General features: G+C 32.3%; 1 protein-coding gene and 1 long non-coding RNA gene across 2 annotated transcripts; both read left to right on the forward strand.

Annotated features, from left to right (window-relative positions):
- The first annotated feature begins 704 nt into the window (after positions 1-704).
- On the forward strand, positions 705-8203 carry LOC145793977 (putative histone-arginine methyltransferase 1.3). Its single transcript, XM_082876896.1, has 13 exons — positions 705-900; positions 1551-1694; positions 1935-2038; positions 2175-2273; positions 2374-2443; positions 2861-2957; positions 3565-3619; positions 4326-4409; positions 6733-6810; positions 7258-7361; positions 7443-7615; positions 7707-7858; positions 8011-8203. The coding sequence occupies exons 1-13, from the start codon at positions 705-707 to the stop codon at positions 8095-8097; spliced, it is 1443 nt and encodes a 480-aa protein (XP_082733022.1). The 3' UTR covers positions 8098-8203.
- A 5211-nt stretch (positions 8204-13414) lies between these two features.
- Positions 13415-15950, forward strand: LOC145792194 (uncharacterized). Its single transcript, XR_014331571.1, has 2 exons — positions 13415-13589; positions 14477-15950. It is a non-coding gene; the product is annotated as an uncharacterized LOC145792194 (long non-coding RNA).
- Positions 15951-19496: the final 3546 nt, after the last annotated feature.

Raw genomic sequence — 19496 nt, forward strand, 5'->3', positions numbered from 1 at the left:
CAAGCAATGCATGCTAGTGGACTTGACACACAAAGCTAACAAACTAGAATGCACTATAGCTATACAAAGCATGGCATGCATGACCAAAAAAACACAAATCAGAGCTAGAGCATGCTAAAACATGGACAAAAGCTTCTTAAAGTTAAGCCAAAAGCATGTTAGAATGACATGTTAAAGCATGATGCATGTTAGGCTATTTCATGGAATTGCACTACAAGTGCATGAGGCATGCAAGAGGTGACCAAACCAAACCCTAACAGAGGTATGACATGGCAAAACATCACTAAAAACATGCTGAAATGAAAACAAAACAAGTTAGAATGACATGCTACTTCATGAAGCATATAAGACTAGTTTGTGAGATTTACACTACAAGTGTATTAGGCATGCATGGAGTGACAAAACCAAGTAAAAAAAGTGGCATGCCATGCTAAAATAAGCCCAAATACAAGCCAATATATGGCCAACATAAGCTTAGCAAACATGCTCACACATGAGGCATATGAAGCAAGTATTCAAGACACAAGGAGAGGGGATGACCCTCTCCTTTTTGGGACCTCAAAACACCCTTCCAGTAGGTTGGACACACTGTTTGGTAGCATCTAGTTTTCTTTCTTCGCTAGACTCCATGTTTTGAAGGTTCTTATCGTTGTTGTTATTGCTGTTTACATTCAATATTTTATCACCTTGGATATAGTGAAAACATGTCGATGTTTACATTTTGGTGGCTTTATGATGCAGTTTGGTTTTGCGCTGCTAAATGTGCATGTTTGTTGACCCCTTTACTTTTGAACCAGAACTCTTATTCAAGGGGAATCACAATTCAGTTTAGAAAGGAGGAGGAAAGTAGGGACTTCCATTGTGCATTTGACCAATGGAAGAATGAAGTGGTTGTTCAAGGTGCTCTTTTGATATCCGCCTATAATTTTTGTTGAAAAAATGGATGTATATCTAGTCACCTGTTTGATACAATTTTTTTGTTTTGATTTGTTGCAACCCCTTTTTCCCTATTTTATATTTTGTTTAGTTGTTCTATTGAGTATTGTTTGGTCATTAAGATTCTTTAGTGCTTTGCTTGTAATTTGTACAAAGAACAATCGTATCTTGCATGGAACTTTAAATGAGGTGAAGCTTCTATTTGAAGTCATATGTCCCAACTTATTTTGAATGCTTTTGCATAAGATTGTGCCCTAATAGCTATAGGCACTTTAATTGGGTGTTGTATCTCTGTGGGCATGCGTTTAGTATTGACACCTCTTGGGCATACTTCGGTGATGTGTCCCTAACTCAGATTAAATTTAATTATTTTGGACACTTTCACACGTTTCAAATACTTCTTAAGATTGCCCAAGTGTTCATTAAAATTTTTTTTTGACATTTTTTAATAAGTAAAATTACATTAGAGAAGGTGCCAAGGGGGCACCACCCTTATACAATGAGAAAAGAAAAAAAAAATCCCTAATTAAGATGGAGAAATTGAGATTTTGAATGAGGAGCAGTTGTAAATCATGGTTTAGAGAAGCCTAATTGTTTCTTGTTTTCCCTTGCAGGATCATGTGAACCAAATGGAACATTATCAGCTTCTAAAAGCAAGTTTGATGATAAGATAGAGTCATCTTCTGCCAAAATGTATTTTCATTACTATGGACAATTGCTACATCAACAAAATATGCTACAGGATTATGTGAGGACAGGTAATATTACTGAGCTTTGATTTGTTGCTTGCTGATCTTGTTGTAGGTGTTTACCTTCTATGTTTGTAATTAAAAATTCTTTGTTAAAGGCATATGTGCCATTGTGCTGCTGGTAAAATGCTTTGTATCTTGTCAAACATTTTTGTTTTCCTTAATTGTAAAGAAATGCATGTCTATATTGAGTAGTTATAGATCACAAGGTGCATGCGTGAGTTGACATGATAAACATGCTTGTTTCAGGAACTTATTATGCTGCAGTCATTGAGAATTGCACTGATTTTGTTGGTCGTGTGGTTGTGGATGTTGGTGCTGGTAGCGGTATTCTGTCCTTATTTGCCGCTCAGGTTGCCTAAGTTTTGTTTGTGTTTGTGCATGAAAATATACTGACTTAATGGATTTATCTTTGTTTGTTGGCTTCTAGAATTCTATCCCAACTCCACCCTCTCTTTTTCTCTGCCTCACTTTTTTTTCTCATATCAGGCTGGCGCTAAACATGTTTATGCAGTGGAAGCATCTGAAATGGTAGAATATGCCAGGAAACTTATTGCTGGGAACCCATTGTTGGCTCAAAGAATTACGGTGCAATTTTTTGTTTTCTTGCATTTCAATTTAAATGTTAACGGAGTTAGAACACTGTTTCTTATCCTTTTTTGGGGGCATGTTTTCACTTAAATTATAGGTAGTCAAGGGTAAAGTTGAAGAAGTTGAATTGCCTGAGAAAGTAGATATTTTGATCTCGGAGCCAATGGGTAAGCTTATCATGGCATGTGCGCTATTGACAAATTCTAGTTAACTATGGCATTTTCTGTGATATTAAACATATAATGCCATGTTTGTTTTTTTTATTATTACTATGCAATTTAGTGACACCATCAATGTTATGTTACAAAGTGTGTGTGCGTGTGTTTTTTTTTACCCTCTTTTCTGGTTAAGTAATGGAGACACTTTTGTAACATTATAGAATTGGCATGAAGTTAGTATATGCTTGGACACAAGTGAAAATTGGGAAAGATATCTATTAAAAAAGTGACACATTGTGGTATTTTAGACTGGCACTCCGCCCAGTCTGCATGTTGGACAATCTATTCTATTAATAGTGATGGGGAGATTATCTATTGTTTTTTATGCACAGAATGAAGTCTCAGAATCTTTTTTTCTTCTTTTAGGGACCTTGTTAGTCAATGAAAGAATGCTGGAGACCTATGTAATTGCAAGGGATCGGTTCCTTGTTCCTAATGGAAAGATGTTTCCTACGATTGGAAGGTGATTGTACATGTCTTATTTTCTATGATCTTAATGATTTTTGTACCTACACAATACCATGGAAAAATGTTTAATGGTTCTCATTGTCAAACTCCCTTAATCTCCTGTATTAAATTAGAAGACTTTCAGTTACTAGCTTGACTTCCCTCTGTGAACTTATGTGCTTTGACTTTTCTGCATACGTTATGGTGCAAATATCATGCATGGAACATATTGGAAATTCTATAAGAGATGGAAGAAACTCAATTCAAAAGCAGCCATGCTAGTTGGCAGGATTCTAGCTTTAGGCCTTGCTTAGGATGTTAAGTACGTTAATTATTGATGTTTCTGTGTTTTTCTTTGATATTTATGTCCGGAACAGTTTTTAAATTTTCACTATGGACTATAAGTGGGAGGGTAGGTGTTATTTATTTATTTATTTGTTAGTGGCTTAGGTATATAGTGGGGTTGGGGTTGACTGAACCCAAAGTGTAGCAAGGGTCCCTAGGAGTGCCTACATATATTTGTTTCACTGTGTTTTATCATATTTGTTGCAAAGATTAATATGTGTGCTTTGTTATGTGTCATTTGTTTGGGTTCTGATGTTTAAGTTTGATTGCTCCTGCAGAATACATATGGCACCATTCAGTGATGAATATTTGTATGTTGAGATTGCAAATAAGGTAAGTGAAATGAGTTGAAGCATTTGTAGGGTTAATCACTATCATGTACCCTGTGATTAAGTGAAGGTTAAGAATGATATGTGAAATTTGCATGACCCCAATTGTAGGTGATTTTCCCCTCCTATTTCTTGTCAAAAGAATTCAATTTCAGTTTTTTTTTTTAAAATTTATTTATCAAAAATAAAAATAAAAAATTCAGTTTTTAAATGTAAGTTGACCTTTTGGAATCTATCCAATTAAATAGTGATCGAACTAGTCTTACACCTATTTGTATGCAAATTGTAGTGAACGTTGCATTTTACTGGGACAAAGTCCTGGATCAAAAAATCAGGAACTTGTTTGTGCTGTTATTTTACTTGAGAAATTAAACAAGCAAAAAGGGGACTAAAAACAATATTAGGTCATTGGATTATTTGTAATTTTGGGTAAGATACATTAAATTATATCACTGCTTTTACCCTTCATTATTTTTCCTTGCAAATATGCTGGGCTCTTGTGCTCTTCTTTAATGAAGATAATATCTTCACTAGGAAAATTTTGTCTTCTGTTTTAGAATCAGTTTATTTTTGTTTGGTCACTTGTTGCTAAATGCATCCATTTGCTTTATATTGTTTATTTGTTACTACCATAAAAACTTGTTTTTTGTTGTGTTTTGGTTTTTTTGGCAATGAAAGTGGTCTAATATTTTTTACTCTTATCTACGCAGGCCCTCTTTTGGCAGCAACGAAGTTATTATGAGGTTGATCTAACACCTTTATATGGATTTGCTTTCCAAGGGTACTTTTCTCAGGTTCGTCTTACTTGCAAGCATAATTGTCAAATCGGGATTCGTACCATGAATCGAAATGGTTTCGTACCGAATCGCGAATCGTGAATCGTGAATCGTGAATTGTAAATATTCGGTCACTTTTTTAAATTACTTAAAAGCATATATATCCATACATTTAGATATCAAATATATCTTATGAATATAAAATATTTAGACTTAAATCTATGAAAATGTTATTTTGAATGATAATCACGTAGTTTAATAGGTAAAAAGTTAACAAAGTTCGTATGTAAGATCACCATCTTACCTTTTTCTTTTTTAGATAGTTTTTATCAACCATTCTTAATAAAGATAATAACAAATAGATAAAACTATCAATTTTCAAAGTAACAATAATTAACAATGATATTGATATTTGGACAATAAACAAACATACTTTTCAAAGTAATAGTGAGCAAATAATAAGAAATAATTAAAATATTTTAAAAGGTATAACTAACCTCACACATATAATATTCAATTTAATAAACTAACAATAGATAATTCATAGTGTAACTTTAATTTTAAACATCTTTAGAAGATATATTATGATTTTTTAAAGGGAAAAAAAATGAGAAAGTTAAAAATATGTCGAGTCTGACTGAATCTGATTGGATCCTATTAAAAATTCCATGATTCCTAAAATAACAACAAATCATGTATATATGTTGGTTATTTTGGTATTAAATGTTATTAGAAGTTGTTTATGTCATTTTCACTAAAAAGATAGAGAAAAAACGTCTAAAATATGTCAGACATAATAATTTCAAAAATTACATAAATCGTAAAAAGTGAATTAAATTGTGAATCGATTGTGAATCGTGCAATTCACTAGAGATTCACTTCGAATACCCATAGATTCGTATCGATTTTGCAAGAATTGCGAATCCTAAGATTTTGATAGCAGAACTTGCAAGTACTACAAATATTATTGAATTTTTAAGATGGTGTCACAGTTTTCTCATTATGCTTGGCTTTAAATGTCTACAAGTGCATTATAATGCATCTTATTTGTTGAACCTATTCCTGCTCTTTTCCTTCAATAATTTAGTTGTTGATACATAGAGTTTGGTTTGTAGAGGTTAGTTCTTTGAAGTTACATCTTTTGTTTGTTATGCAAAATTTTCTTATTATAAAAAATCACCGTGAAGAACAACATCACCATTTAAAAGCTCTAGAAGGGTATTTTGATTAATAAAATTGGGAGTAGAGAAGAAGGATTTATGTAAACGACCCCATTTGATGAGTTTGGAGGCTTGGTTTGGTTAAAGTTGGGATAGCTGTAAGTAGTGATCATTTGAAGAATGTAAATTTTTCTTAGAACTTCATTTTCATGTAGGATTTAGTTATTTCTATATTGCATGGGTACACACCAAGCTTATGAGTTTTGATCCCATTTGTAAGAGTGTCTTCTTTACCAAGCAGTGGAGATTTTGTCCACGCACATCTAATTCAGATTATCTATAACCTTAGATTGTAAGCAATTTTGAAGTATGTGTACCTTCTAGAACGTCAATAAATTTCATTCTCTTGTTAACACTGAAATAACTAATAATTAAATCCACTAGCATGAATCATTCCCTATTTTACTGGTTCACAGTGGGATTTTTTTTTTTTTTATGAAAGGTAGCCCGCCCCTTGGATTGCCACCCTCAAAATCTTTTCAAACATATGGAAATGACATTATTTAAGATATCATAACAAAAAGCAGATGGTCTCAAGGCTTGTTTGAGATGATTTTATTTGTGGCAGGTCAATGTTCATTGAGGTGTGTCCTTTTGGAAGAATCTGTTATTTGTCTTCATTAGAAGAGTTCTCTCTCTTCCATGATGTGGATGATGTGGTCTGTGTAGAAAGAAAAATTAGGAGAAACTTTTAAGGGATTCCAGTTGAAAGTAGAAACTGTGAACACTCACATTGTTAGATTGTGGTAAATCTTGATACAGTCACTGACAGAAAAAAGCTGCCTGCAGTTTCCACATATGAATTGAATTAGGTCAATTTGAACACTCATATTATAAATGTGTTGGCAGGAAAGCATTGTTGAAAGGTTCTTGAAGCATTCAAGTACAATGTGTGTGTGTGTGTGTGTGTGTGTGTGTGTGTGTGCACGCCATGGTTACCATCAACTTGATGGTAAAGCATTGTTCAAAGGTTCTTGAAACTTTCGAGTACAATGTGTCTGTGCATACACTTCTGTCTGTCATGTTTATTGACAGTAATTATGTTGGCTTTTCTGTTTTTATCATGGTGACCTCTAATGATCTCTCTCTCTCTCTCTCTCTCCCCTTTACTTTCTGTACAGCCAGTGGTGGATGCTTTTGATCCTAGTCTATTAGTGGCTCCAGCAATATCTCATACGATTAACTTCACTTCTATAAAGGTATTAGTTAACTGTCTAAATAAGAACTATCACTTGCCAACCACAGTAATATTTATAAAAAAAATACTTGTTTCTTTATTAGCACAGCAATTGTTCTTTCATAGTCCATGACTGGTGGGCATTCATGGATTTGAAGAGGTCAAGTTAAAAAGGTTTTGTGGAATGGAATTACTGTTTCTGTAACTATGGAACTGCTGAAATTATGGATCACAAAGGGGGTCTACTAGGGTACAAAAATGTCGGAGGTTTTGATAGCTGCTCACATTGTCTTTCTTTGCAGGGTATATATGGATTTCTGTTTTGTAAACTTTGTGGGATTGTTTGGGCAATGGAATATGATGCAACCTGATTATGAAACTACCCATAGAGGCTGTAATATATCCATGTTAAATGGGATTGAAGTATGGAATAAAGCTTGATGATTGTCTTATATTTTTCATTCTGCAGGAAGAGGAGTTGTATGAAATTGATGTTCCATTGAAATTCAAAGCCCCTGCGGGTACTAGAATTCATGGGTTGGCATGTTGGTTTGATGTATTGTTCGATGGGAGGTAATCATTTGATGTTTGATTAATAATGTTCCTCTCTCTCTCTCTCTCTCTCACAACCATTGTTAATTCCTCATTCTACAGTACTGTACAAAGGTGGCTGAGCACAGCTCCTGGTGCGGCTACAACCCACTGGTATCAGCTGCGTTGTGTCCTCTCTCAGCCACTTTATGTCATGCCAGGACAAGAAATTACAGGTCAACTCCACATGATTGCACACAATGCTCAGAGTTATTCTATTAACTTAACGATGACAAGTTAGTGTTCATGATCTAACTAGTTCAGTTGTATTTGTTTGTTAATAGGATTCTTTAAATGTTCTAATTAGTGGTAAATGAACTTAAATAGCTAAAAGTTGGGCCGCTGGTGCCGGACAAGGAGGAATAGTCCATACATCATCCGGCAAATTTGATCTCAAAGAGCCCTATTACCGAATGTCTCAACCCCAAGCCTATTCAATTGCCCAAGATCAACCAACACATCATCTAAAAAATACACAGGTATTGAATCATCTTTGTCATCATGTTGTGATCCTCATGATTTGGTTTTGAAACAAAGGAATAATGGCACACCATGCCTTGCCATTGTTTTGCTTTTCCTATGCATTTGGTCATTTTTCGAAGTGTTGGTGACTTGGTTTGCTGCTTGGCAGGATATACAAATACAATCACAGGAAGAAGAAGCATTTGAGTTGATGCATCAACCATCTCAAAATGTGGATATTGAGTACATTGAGTGAGTCACTGAAAAAATAAATAAAAAGAAAAAAGAAAGAGAAGCTACTGAATATTGATTGATTCTCTGTAAATTATATCAAAATGAGTAAAAAATTTCATTGTTCAATACTCGGAGAATATCAAGATTTTGACTAGTTGAATAATCAAATGTGGCTTGCTTCAAATTATGTTATCTTGATAACCATTTATACTAGTACAAATTTTCACCGTTATACGAACAAACCTACCAATTAAGTGTTTCTGAAAGAAAATTTCAAATTTCAGAAAATGTTGAAGTGGTGACTGCTAGTTTCTAGGAGCTAGTTCTATTTATACGGTCACTGTTACTTCTTCCGAGATGGAGAAAAACAACAAATATTGAATTATACTACTTTTCCGATTAAATCTCTAGAAATTAAAATTTTCATTCAAATATGCCTTCTAATTTTTCAATTTGATTTTGGGAACAAGTTTATAAGCCAAATTTGTTGACTTATATATGTCAAATTACCTTTTAACTTTTTTAAACGTTTTTTTCGTAATGAAGTAAAAAGGCCAACTTATAAAACACTTCCTAAAACATTCACTTTTGAAAGTTAAAAAGCATAGTTTGTGACCAACTTAAAAAACAAATTGACAAAATTAATTCTAAGGAGTTTTTATACTTTTTTTGAAAAGTTCGAAGAATTGCACATCGTTTTGGAATGTGTAAAAAATTTTATATTTCAAGTCATTTATGTACTCGTTTTGAAATGTTTTTTAAATAAAAAAAAATTCACATATAAAAATTCATTCCAAATTGATTCTCATATATTATATATCTTACCTTTTTAGCACAAAAGAAAAAAAGAAAGAAATATAATAGAAATAAGAGTATAACTAAATCTAGTTTTTAAATAATATATTAAATCTATCTTTTCAAAATTAATGGGACTAATTGATCTATAAAAAAATCTTTAAGGTTAAATAAATCACCATTACTCAAGATCAAATTTATAAGTAAGTTTTTCATTTTAATATTTATTTATAACCAAACCAAATCAAATGGAATCAAACTTTGCATATCAATCAATTGGGTTGACCAATTCGAATATTTTTTTAATATCTATTTATATTCTAAAAAAACAAGAAGATAAAATGGAAAATTTAGTCAGAGTTTTTTAACAAAAAATAAATCTAAAAACATTCCATTTTCTTAAATAATATAATTATAAAAAAAAATATATCTCACCATTTCCTAGGATATACTTTTTAAGTTTATTATAATGAGATTCACATATTCCTTCTCTATAATTCTTGTCATCCAAACATAATCAAATAGAAATAATTGGTCCATGAAAGAGATATCAGATCAATTCTTGAACTTATTTTTATCCATTCAATGTTATACAATTCAATTTAAGAAAATTCCTAAAATTCAAGTCTCTTCATCTCTTTAACCACCAAAAAAAAAAACTTAATTTCTACTTCTATCTCTTCATCTCCTCTCCTCTCATTTGTGTCCTACTAAAGAGCAAAAAAATAAAGAAAAAGATAAAAAGAAAATATAAAAAAGAAAAGAGAGCAAAAGTTATATATAATTATGTGAAAGAATTCATCATTCACTTGGAGTCAAAATTGTTAGTCTCAGCTAATTCTAGACTCTGTTTGGGAAAGTCTCATGGACCTTGACTTCAATTCCGCACTGGTGGTTTATCATCGTCTACTGCACACTTTGCACAAAAACAACACCAACCGTTTAATATACTATTTATAAGATTCATACATAATATTTTCATTTTCATTGTATTTACATTATAAATTTAAATACTGATTTAAAAAATTAAAAAAAAAACTTATATTTCATTCATATTATTTAGAGAAAATTAGTCTAACATCCCTCTCCAACTTTTAGCAATGGGAGAGGTCCACAATAAAAAAAATTTGTAGTCTAAGGTCCCTCACCTATACCCATATATAACACCCATTCTTTCATTTTCTCTCCTCTCCCTTCTTGCACCAAATAACTCTCTCTCTCTCTCCTCTTTGTCTGCAACATTGTTCAAAGCTTCATTGGCATTGACTACGACAGAGGAATTCGCACTAACAAGATTTATAAAGCTGATCGTCGATTTATATGAAGATTCTTGATAATGCTTTATACAACAAGATTTATATGAAGCAACGCACTAGCCCTCATTATTGTTCCTCCAATCACTAGTCCTCTGATGAAGATTCCTCCGTCAACAAATATCATTACCCTCGGAGGAAAAATATCAAGAAGCAGAACACTAGTAATCTTTATAAAAGCATTATAGCAGATATGAAAGCAGAAACAAAATGCATCAGTTACATATTCACAAGCACAACTGAAAAATATTTATCATTGCTTCTCTTACTTTTTCTCGTTTCTTCTTCATTGTCTTTATTGTTGATCTCAATAAACCAAATCTTAAAATCTTCATACAACATTTATTGAAGAAATCCACATAAAAAGGTGTATTCGGGAGCTGAGGACATGGATTCAGCAAAGAAAGTGTTTGATGAAATGTCAAGGAGAGAATGTCTAAAGTCTCTCAAATCAATCTAGAGAAATTTCAATCCAAACCAGAGAATTTCTCTAGACCAACCTAAAAAAAATTTAGTTCAAACCAGAGAATTTCTCTAGTCATCCAATACATGAAGCAGAAGCAGCGATCATTATGCACAAAAGTAAAAGATAATGCTGCCAAGAAAACACAACATCTACCTGGTCAAGATGTGCATCTACAGATGTGAACAAAGCCAAAAAAATTTGTGAACAAAGTTGGGACCATGAATTTGTTTAGTAACTTGCTACTGTGGATATTGAGCGGGGCTTCATCTAAAGGGTTCAACTCATTTCTTTCGATGTTTAGAGACGTGCGAGATCAAGGCGGCCAAGTTTATCCAGATCTAGCCAGGTAAGAAAATCATGCAACATAAAATGCTCCCTAAGGATTAGAATGTTGGTTGGTCCTTGTATTTTTTGAATGTTTAATTCTAATGTTATTGTAAAGGGTTTTGTAGAAATATTAGTTTATACATAAATGGTTGCATAAACTGGATATGGAGTAATGGTCAACAACAACAGTATTGTTAATAAATAGAAGTTGAAATAAGAAAAGGAAAAAGAAAAAAAAATTCTCTAGTTTGAACTTAGAGAAATTTCAATTTTCTCTGGTTTGAAACCAGAGAAATTTGGTGTTGGTGATGTGTAAAATTTTCTCTGTGATGTGTCCAGAGAAATTTGGTGTTGGAGATGTGTAAAATTTCTCTGTAATGTGTCCAGAGAAATTTCATGTGGGTGATGTGTAAAATTTTCTCTATGATGTGTCCAAAAAAATTTGGTGTCGATGAGTAAAATTTTCTGTTTGATATATCCAGAGAAATTTGGAATTGGAATTTTCTCTGTGATATGTCCAGAGAACTTTGGAATTTTCTCTGTGATTTATCCAGAGAAATTCTCTGAATCGAATTTTCTCTAGATCAATGTTAAGGGACCTTAGATATTATGAAAATATCAAGTCCCCTTTATGCTACAAAATTTTAATATCAGAGACCTTAAAAAAAAATCGCCATAATATTTTTCTTCATACATGATCTATAGTGAAGCATGAATTGAATTCAATCTCCACCACATATAGCCATTTGTGGATAAATTTGGGGTGCCAAATTTTGAGACCTAGTTTTTTTGTAAAAAAAATAGTCTATGTGGTTTGTCTCCAAAAACATGTTTGGTTGAAAATTTTTAAATTTTTTTTCAAAATCACTTTTTTTTTCAACTACACATTAATAATCACTTTTTCATTCTCTTCTCTTTTTCTCAATCACTTTTTCTCTTATACCCATTTAATCAACTACAAAAATAATAATAATAACTATTAAATCATCCCAAACTCCAACATTTGAAAATTATTTTCAAAATCTATAATTAGACAAATTTTCAAAATTTTTAAATTCTCTTAAAAAATTTATTTTAAAAATAATATGTCAAAACACAAACCCTATATTTGCTTCATTTTTCTCTCTTCTCTCTCTCCTGCTACACCGAAGACGAACTTGGTTCTCCAGCATTGACTGGATTCCCAAGTAGACCACTTCGGCCACATGGCACAGTCGGAGATCAGTAAGCTCAGCTGCATCTGAGAAATCTTTCCAATTTTCTCTATTTGACATTCTCATTGAATTCTTGCTTTTATACAAGTAGGTGATTGATTACATTTCTTGCAAAATCGCATGAGATTCTATATAGATTTCGTGGGTTTTATTTTCCTGTTCGTTTTTATCTAAACCCCGTTTATGATAAAGTTTTAAACCCACCAAATTCATTTAGATTCCCCAATTCAACTTTCCTCATTTATTTCTATTTGATTCCACATTTTTATTTATTATTATTTTATTTTATTTTTTATTTATTTTTCCTGTGAGTTTGCTGAGATAAATGAGGATAACTGGAAGTGTAGTTGTTGAGAAATAGTTTGTTTTTGTAAGAAAATGTAATTTAAAATTGAATTTCCTAGGGGAAAAAACATGCCTTGTTTTGATATAAGCATTTTGCATTAGATGGTTACCATGTTAGGTTGGGACTGTTTTGCTGAGAAATGTAATTTGGAGGTTTTGACAGGCTAGGTGCAGGCAATGGAGATAGTAGGGGCTAGGTGCAGGGTAGGTGTCAGCTGAGAATCGTATGCCTCAATGTTCGATTCAGGTAAACAATTTGATTCAAATTTTAACTATAATTTACGTTGCTTGTCGTGGTTGATGATTTATCTCAATTAGATATATGAATCTCTTGAGTTTCGAATTCTAATTCTAAGCTCTGTATAATCTGAACCTTTAGGTTCTTGGAGAATCATGTTTTGGTTTGATTCATAATGTTTGTTGTTGAATTCAAACTGTTACATGACAATTATTAATCATTATTGTTGCTCCCATTGAAGGTATTTCTCTTGTAATTGACTTTGGATTGTTGAGTTTTGCACTAGTTCTTGGGATATTCATGGTTATATGATATGATGCACGAATATGGATACGGGACACGTAAATTTTTAAAAAATAGAGGACATGACATGCTGGAGACACGTTTAATATATATAATTTTATTTATTTATTATATGTCTAAAATAAAAAGAAAAATCATTAATTTTTATACAATTACAATAATAATAAAATTAATAAACATATTTTTTAAATTTTTTAATAAAAAATGAGTCTTTTTAAATAAAAATAATTTATTTTATGAATTTTAGGTTTAATAAAAATAAGGATAAAAAAAAAGTGAGGGAAGAAACTAAAGGAGGAGAGAGAAATAGAAGAGAGAGAGAGAGAGACGGGTGAATCAGCAACAGGGGGAAAAAAAATAAAAAGGAGAAACAAAGGAAAGGGAGAGAGAGAATAGGAGAAGACGAAGAAAAGGGAGGAGAAGAAGGTGGAGACAGAAGACGAAGACGAGGAGGAGGAGAAGAAGAAGAGAGCAGACGAAGAATACCTCAGCTTCTTCAATTGATCTGAACAGGTTAGGGCTCCTCTCCCCTCCTCCACTCCCTCGATCTCTTTCTCTGTCTTCTCTCCTCCCTCGATCTCTTTCTCTCCAACAGTTAGGGCTTCGATCCACCTCATGCGTGTCATTTGCATTCGATTCGTAGATGTTGGATTTGAGATCAAACTACTTTTATTCGTTTGCTTATTTATTGTTCTGGCCTAAGATTTTAAGCTCAAATATGGACTTGACTGATGTTGTTTTTGATTTGAATGACTTTGATCTGGATTGAACGGATGCAGATCCTGAGCTAGCTAATTCGAAATGCTACAATCTAGAGTTTTTGGTTCTCTTAGATTTAGGGCTTTGATTTGGTATTGACCTAGAGTTCTATGTGCTATCTTTTTCCCTTTTCTTTTCCATCTTTCTTTCTTTCTTTCATTTCATTTAAAAAAAAAAATAAAAAAAATAAGCTAAATATTTAAAAACTGATGTTATAATTCCAAAAATAGAGGATGGTTACATAATTACCATAATGCCGTAGTTTTATACGCAAATATTTTTGTTTTTAGGTTGATTTGTTAGCTTGCTTTTTATGAATCCATATCAAGAAATTAGACAAAGTTATGAGCTTTCTCTCTACATTGAATTGGCTTTTCCTTGAGCTTCTTATGGGCTCATGAATTTTGGCAACAAAGTGATTATGATGGGTCAAACAGATTATTGTCATGATGATAATATTGCTAGTTTAAACAGTTTTATCTCATCTCATGCTTATGTTTCCTGTAGAGCTGATCTTGTATTTATGTTGTTTACTCTATTCTGGGGTGGTATGACCTCACTTTTCTTATAAAAATACAATGACATTCACCATATGTTGTTGGTCCTTATCGAGCATCTCTTTAATATTGGATTCATTGCAGGGTAGAAATGTCGATGCCTTGATTTTGTATTGACAAGCGGTGCCCTCTCTGTCTCATATCCAAATATGATTTTCCTTTGCCCTACAGGTATGTGTATGTATTGTTTCTTTCGATTTTGCTGTCAATGCTACTTTCTGAATGTGTTTTGTTGAAGTGGAAGTGTTTTAGCTTTTCATTGAAGTGAATAGGTGAGGTTGTTCAACCATAATTTGATTCAATTTACACTTCTTCTATGCGTCTGCTACATAATAAGACTTGATTCTTTCACTCTTTCATTTTTGATTCAGATAGAAAACTCGAAGATCTAATGATAAATTTTTGGTGAAAATCCAATAAAATTTTAGCACATTTTGCAATAGAGTTTGAAGGCAGTGATTTATTGTGCTCCCCTGGTACAACTTCAAGAAATTTGACTTATTTTGAATTGTTTTGAGTGTCTCCTCGACTAAAAAACTTATAGAAAACAGTAGGTTAAAATAGAATTCAGCATAGTAATAAAACAAAACACAACCTAGTTTGAGATTTATTTAAAATTCATTTATTGGAATTTTCTTCTATTACACAATATACTAGGCTTATGGAGGGACTGCCTGTTAAAATTTCATGAAATTACGAGGTAGAGAACTATTTTTAAAAATTCATCAAAGTCAGGCCTCTGCACAATTTCAATTCTGCGCAATCATGAAAACTGACCCCCAAAATAGCTATGCTTTTGCTTTACTAAAGCCTCTTTTCATTCCATCTTGTAAACATGATTTAAAATACATCAAAGATCAATAAATTCATGCTTGAAACAATTTAACAAGAAATTAAAAATTGATTTGAAAAATTTACCAACTAAGAAATTTTTGTCAAGCTCTCTAGAAATTGAGTGAAGTTCTGCTTAAGGACTTGTACCTCATTGTGTTTCGAATTATTTTGCAGGGGAAGTGTGGTATTGAGAAACAACCTTCTTATTTATTTATTATTTTTTTTTTTTTGGGGGGGGGAGGATTGCTCTAATTGAGACTAGGTCAGGCACAATTTTTAAGGTCACAATTTTCTAGATAAGGAAAATTGCTTCTACGAATCATCTTCTTCCTTTTATTGGTGCTTTTGCTCTTTCCAAATATTTGGTTAATCGTGAATAGTAGAGTAGAGTCCAATTATATCTTTTGTGCTTGTATAGTATTTTGGTCCTTAACTCTCAAATCTTTGAAGCCCTTTTAACTGTGTCTCTTTGTGATGCTAGCTGTTTAGACATAATTGATAGTTACCTAAATCATTTTGAACTGAAATGACGCAGAAGTGGCTTCGGCAGAGTTAGTACTAGTTGTGGAGAAACATATGTTAGAATCTGCTTCTCTTGATTCTGTTGTTAAAGCCATATTTTTCTTGTTATCAGATATATTCTTGGTGTTGTATGGAAAATTCCATTTTGTGGGGTGTCCAATAATTATCTACTTTATTTTATTTATTTATGTATTTATATGTTTTTTGGGGGACTTTTAACCTCTTTTCCCTTTTAACCTTAACTATGAGATTCTTCTTTTTACTTTCTGAAACAAAATTTTAGTATATAGAGAAAACCAATTGTATTGAAGAAATGCCCTAGCACTGTAAAACGTAGCTAAGGTCTTGCATAAACGATGAAATTCTGATACAGGGAATGAAACAATTACTCATGATAGAAATAAAGGAAGGAACAAAAGAACTTCAAAAATGGAATATCAACACGTAGGTGATTTAGAAAACCGTAAGTGAGGTGTTTAAGTTAAAGTAATATCGTTAAGCTATAATTACTCAGTAAATTCTCTTTCTTAGAGACTAATTAAACTTGAGCCCTGTTTGGTAGAGCTGTGGGAAAGTGCTTATAGCTTATGCCTAAACAGCTTATAGCTTATAACTTTCAGCTTAAGCTGATTTCCAGCTTATTCTTAAAGCATCTCCTGCCCCACTCAAAGAATAAGCTGATTTCTGACTTCCACAAAGTTATAAGTTATAAGCTATAAGCTAAACCAAACACATCAAAATAGCTTAAATTAAGCTGAAAGCTGAAATAAGCTGTAAATAATTTCTGCCAAACAGGCACTTGGTCACTTAAGATAATGAAACAATTAGTGGCTTAAGCTATTATTTCATACAACAAAAGAGAGAAGGATGGATAAAGTTAGAGAGAAAATTTCTTCTTGAGAGGTAGAAGAGAAAAAAAACTTTAAGTGAGTTGCTTAAGTTAAACTAAGATCATTAAGTTATAATAAGTAAGTAAATTCTCTTCCGTAGAGAACAAGCATGATTAGTTTGAGTTAAACTCGGTCATTTAAGAAAATGAAGTTGATTATATATAAATTTTGGTTTAAATTCACTTAAATGAGTAGCAAAAGCAACCCTATCAATGAAAATCTTTCCCCACATACAAACAGACTACCTGATGAAATACATGTTATAGCAAGCTCTGTTATCATGGTTCATTAGATGTTTCACTGTTTATACAAAATGGTAAGGTTTATGCATGATTACAAGTCTGTGGTTCGAGATGACTTACTTTGCCTTGTCTGGAGGAACATCTCTCAACCACTCAAGGTCAATGCTTCCATGTTTTCTAACCATTCGGTTTTAGGAAATCCTGCATAATCATGTAATCATTATTGACTTTATTTATAGGTTTCTGCATTTAGCTTGTTATTACACACGACTAGAGCCATTTGAAGCTGATTTTGACAAATATGATTTGTACTCGTACCTTGATTCACTCTGCTAGCAAGTTGTTCATTCCTAGTTCTCTGATAGAATTAGAAATCTCATTGACATCTGCACATTGTATTGCTTCATAGTCCAGGGAGTCCATAGCATTAACTGATTTACCCTTTTTTGACCAAACTTACCTTTTGCATATAGAGAGCATTAGCACCTTCTTGACTAGGGCAGGATACCTTTTTTCTAGGATTGTATTATTGCCTCTTTGAATGGTTTAGTGAATCTTAGATTTCATTTCTAAATTAGTACAGGGCAACCCTACGCCCCCAATAGGCATGAATGCTACTTATGTGCTTATGTGATATTTTGGAAATGATTTGATTTGATTCCAGGGATCAACTATGAGAAAGATAGGGATTTCATTCCCAAACTTTGGGGAGTCTGATATGGCAGTGATTTGATTCTGTGGCAATCCGAGATATTTGGGGCAGTAATCCAATTTCAAAGATTTGGGGATTCAATTTAGGCAGTGATTCATATTTTGATCATGATTTGAGTAATCGGTAGTAAATTAGGGCGGTGGTTTCCCGATTATAAAGAATTTGAGTTTGAATTTAGGTTCTTGCCTTAGCAATAAATAAAAAAAAGAAAAGAATGATTGCCTTTTTAAAATTTAAATCTCCAAGAAAACATGTGATTAAAGAATAATTTCTAAAAAAAAGAAACTTTCCAACTTAAGTAGAGCCACAGAGATTATGGAAGGTGTTTGATTGAATAAGAATCTTTAAGTCATTGATTTTAGGGGGAATTTCAACTTTTATGAAAAAGGAAGTGGTGACCAAATCTTCAATTTTGAATAAAATTTGGAATCCCCTAAAAGATATTTGACTAAGGAGACAATTGTTTGATTAGATACTTGGAATAAAATCGAAAGCTCCTTGGGAGGAAAGAATTTTGAAAGAAAACCCGAGTAGAATTTTAGTAATTATGAAATTTTTTTGATCAAACAGAAATCTTTAGATTTTTGACTTTAGATGGAATTTGATTTTATGGAAAAGTGTTGATAAGGAGGTAATGACCGAGTCTCTCACTTTGAAATGAAATTTTGAATTTCCTTAGAAGACATTTGACTATAAGGTAACTGATTGATTTCTTGGAACAAGATCTAAAATTTGTTGGAAATTTTTTGAAAATAAAATTTGAATAGAGTTCGGAAATTATAAAAAGTTCTTTTCATCAAGTAAAAATCTTTGGGCCACTGACTTTAAGGAACCTTAATTTTATGGAGAAATGTTAGACACGGAAGTAATGACCAAGTCTCTCATTTGAATAAAATTTTGGTTCCTCTATAAGATATTTGGCTAAAGAATGATTGTTTGATTGATTCCTTGGAATAAAATTGGAACTCCTCAAAACATTTGAAAAAAAAGAGGAAAGGAAAACATTGAAATTTTAAATAAAAAAAGGCATTTTATTTTGAAAATGGATTGTGAAAAAAAAAAAAAATTGAAATTTGATCACGCACTTTTGAAAATAAATTGGGCCACATTTCGAGAAACAATAAATAATGGAAAGACAATTGTTTAGATTGATCATTTGGTAGGATTCCTTAAAATTGCCTTAGTTGGGAATGGGTGATGATGATGACTTCGAGATCCGATGGTAAGTGTTAAACAAAATTGACTGGGTCCATTCACCTATTTTCAAGTTTGTTGCATAATATCCCGGACATTATTCGTGGGTTATGTTATGTCAATAAGGCAAGCATCAAATTATGCTACTAGTACTGTTTGATCATTCCCTTGTGGAAGGAGAGGTATATTGATAGTATTAACTGATGTATCCTTTTGTGACCAAACTTACCTTTTGCGTATAGAGAGCATTAGCACCTTCCAGATTAGGGCAGGATATCCTCTTTTCCAGGATTGTATTATTGCCTCTTTGAATGATTTAGTGAATCCTAGATATCTTTTCTAAATTAAGACAGGGCTACCCTACCCCCCCAATAGGCATGAATGCAAATTATGTGCTTATGTGATATTTTGGAAATGATTTGATTTGATTCCAGGGATCAACAATGAGATAACCCATGAATAAAGAATTTGATATTGAATTTGGGTTCTTACCTTTGTGATAAAAAAAAGAAAGAAAAAAAAAAAGAAAGTATTATTGCCTTTTTAAAATTTAAATGTCCAAGAAACACATGTGATTAAAGAATAACTTCTAAAAAAAAGAAACTTTCCAACTTAAGTAGAGCCTCAGAGATTATGGAAGGTGTTTGATTGAATAAGAATCTTTAAGTCATTGACTGTAAGGGCAATTTCAACTTTTATGAAAAATGGTA

This window comes from Camellia sinensis, chromosome 6 (assembly GCF_055761805.1).
Source record: "Camellia sinensis isolate YWXY chromosome 6, ASM5576180v1, whole genome shotgun sequence".
NCBI lineage: Eukaryota > Viridiplantae > Streptophyta > Magnoliopsida > Ericales > Theaceae > Camellia > Camellia sinensis.

Bases quoted from the DNA above. Each gene is read 5' to 3' on its own strand.
- LOC145793977 (XM_082876896.1), top strand. From the start codon at position 705: ATGTCGATGTTTACATTTTGGTGGCTTTATGATGCAGTTTGGTTTTGC. The intron at 2,958-3,564 runs GTGATTGTACAT...TTGCTCCTGCAG, and splicing joins ATGTTTCCTACGATTGGAAG to AATACATATGGCACCATTCA. The intron at 3,620-4,325 runs GTAAGTGAAATG...TTATCTACGCAG, and splicing joins ATGTTGAGATTGCAAATAAG to GCCCTCTTTTGGCAGCAACG.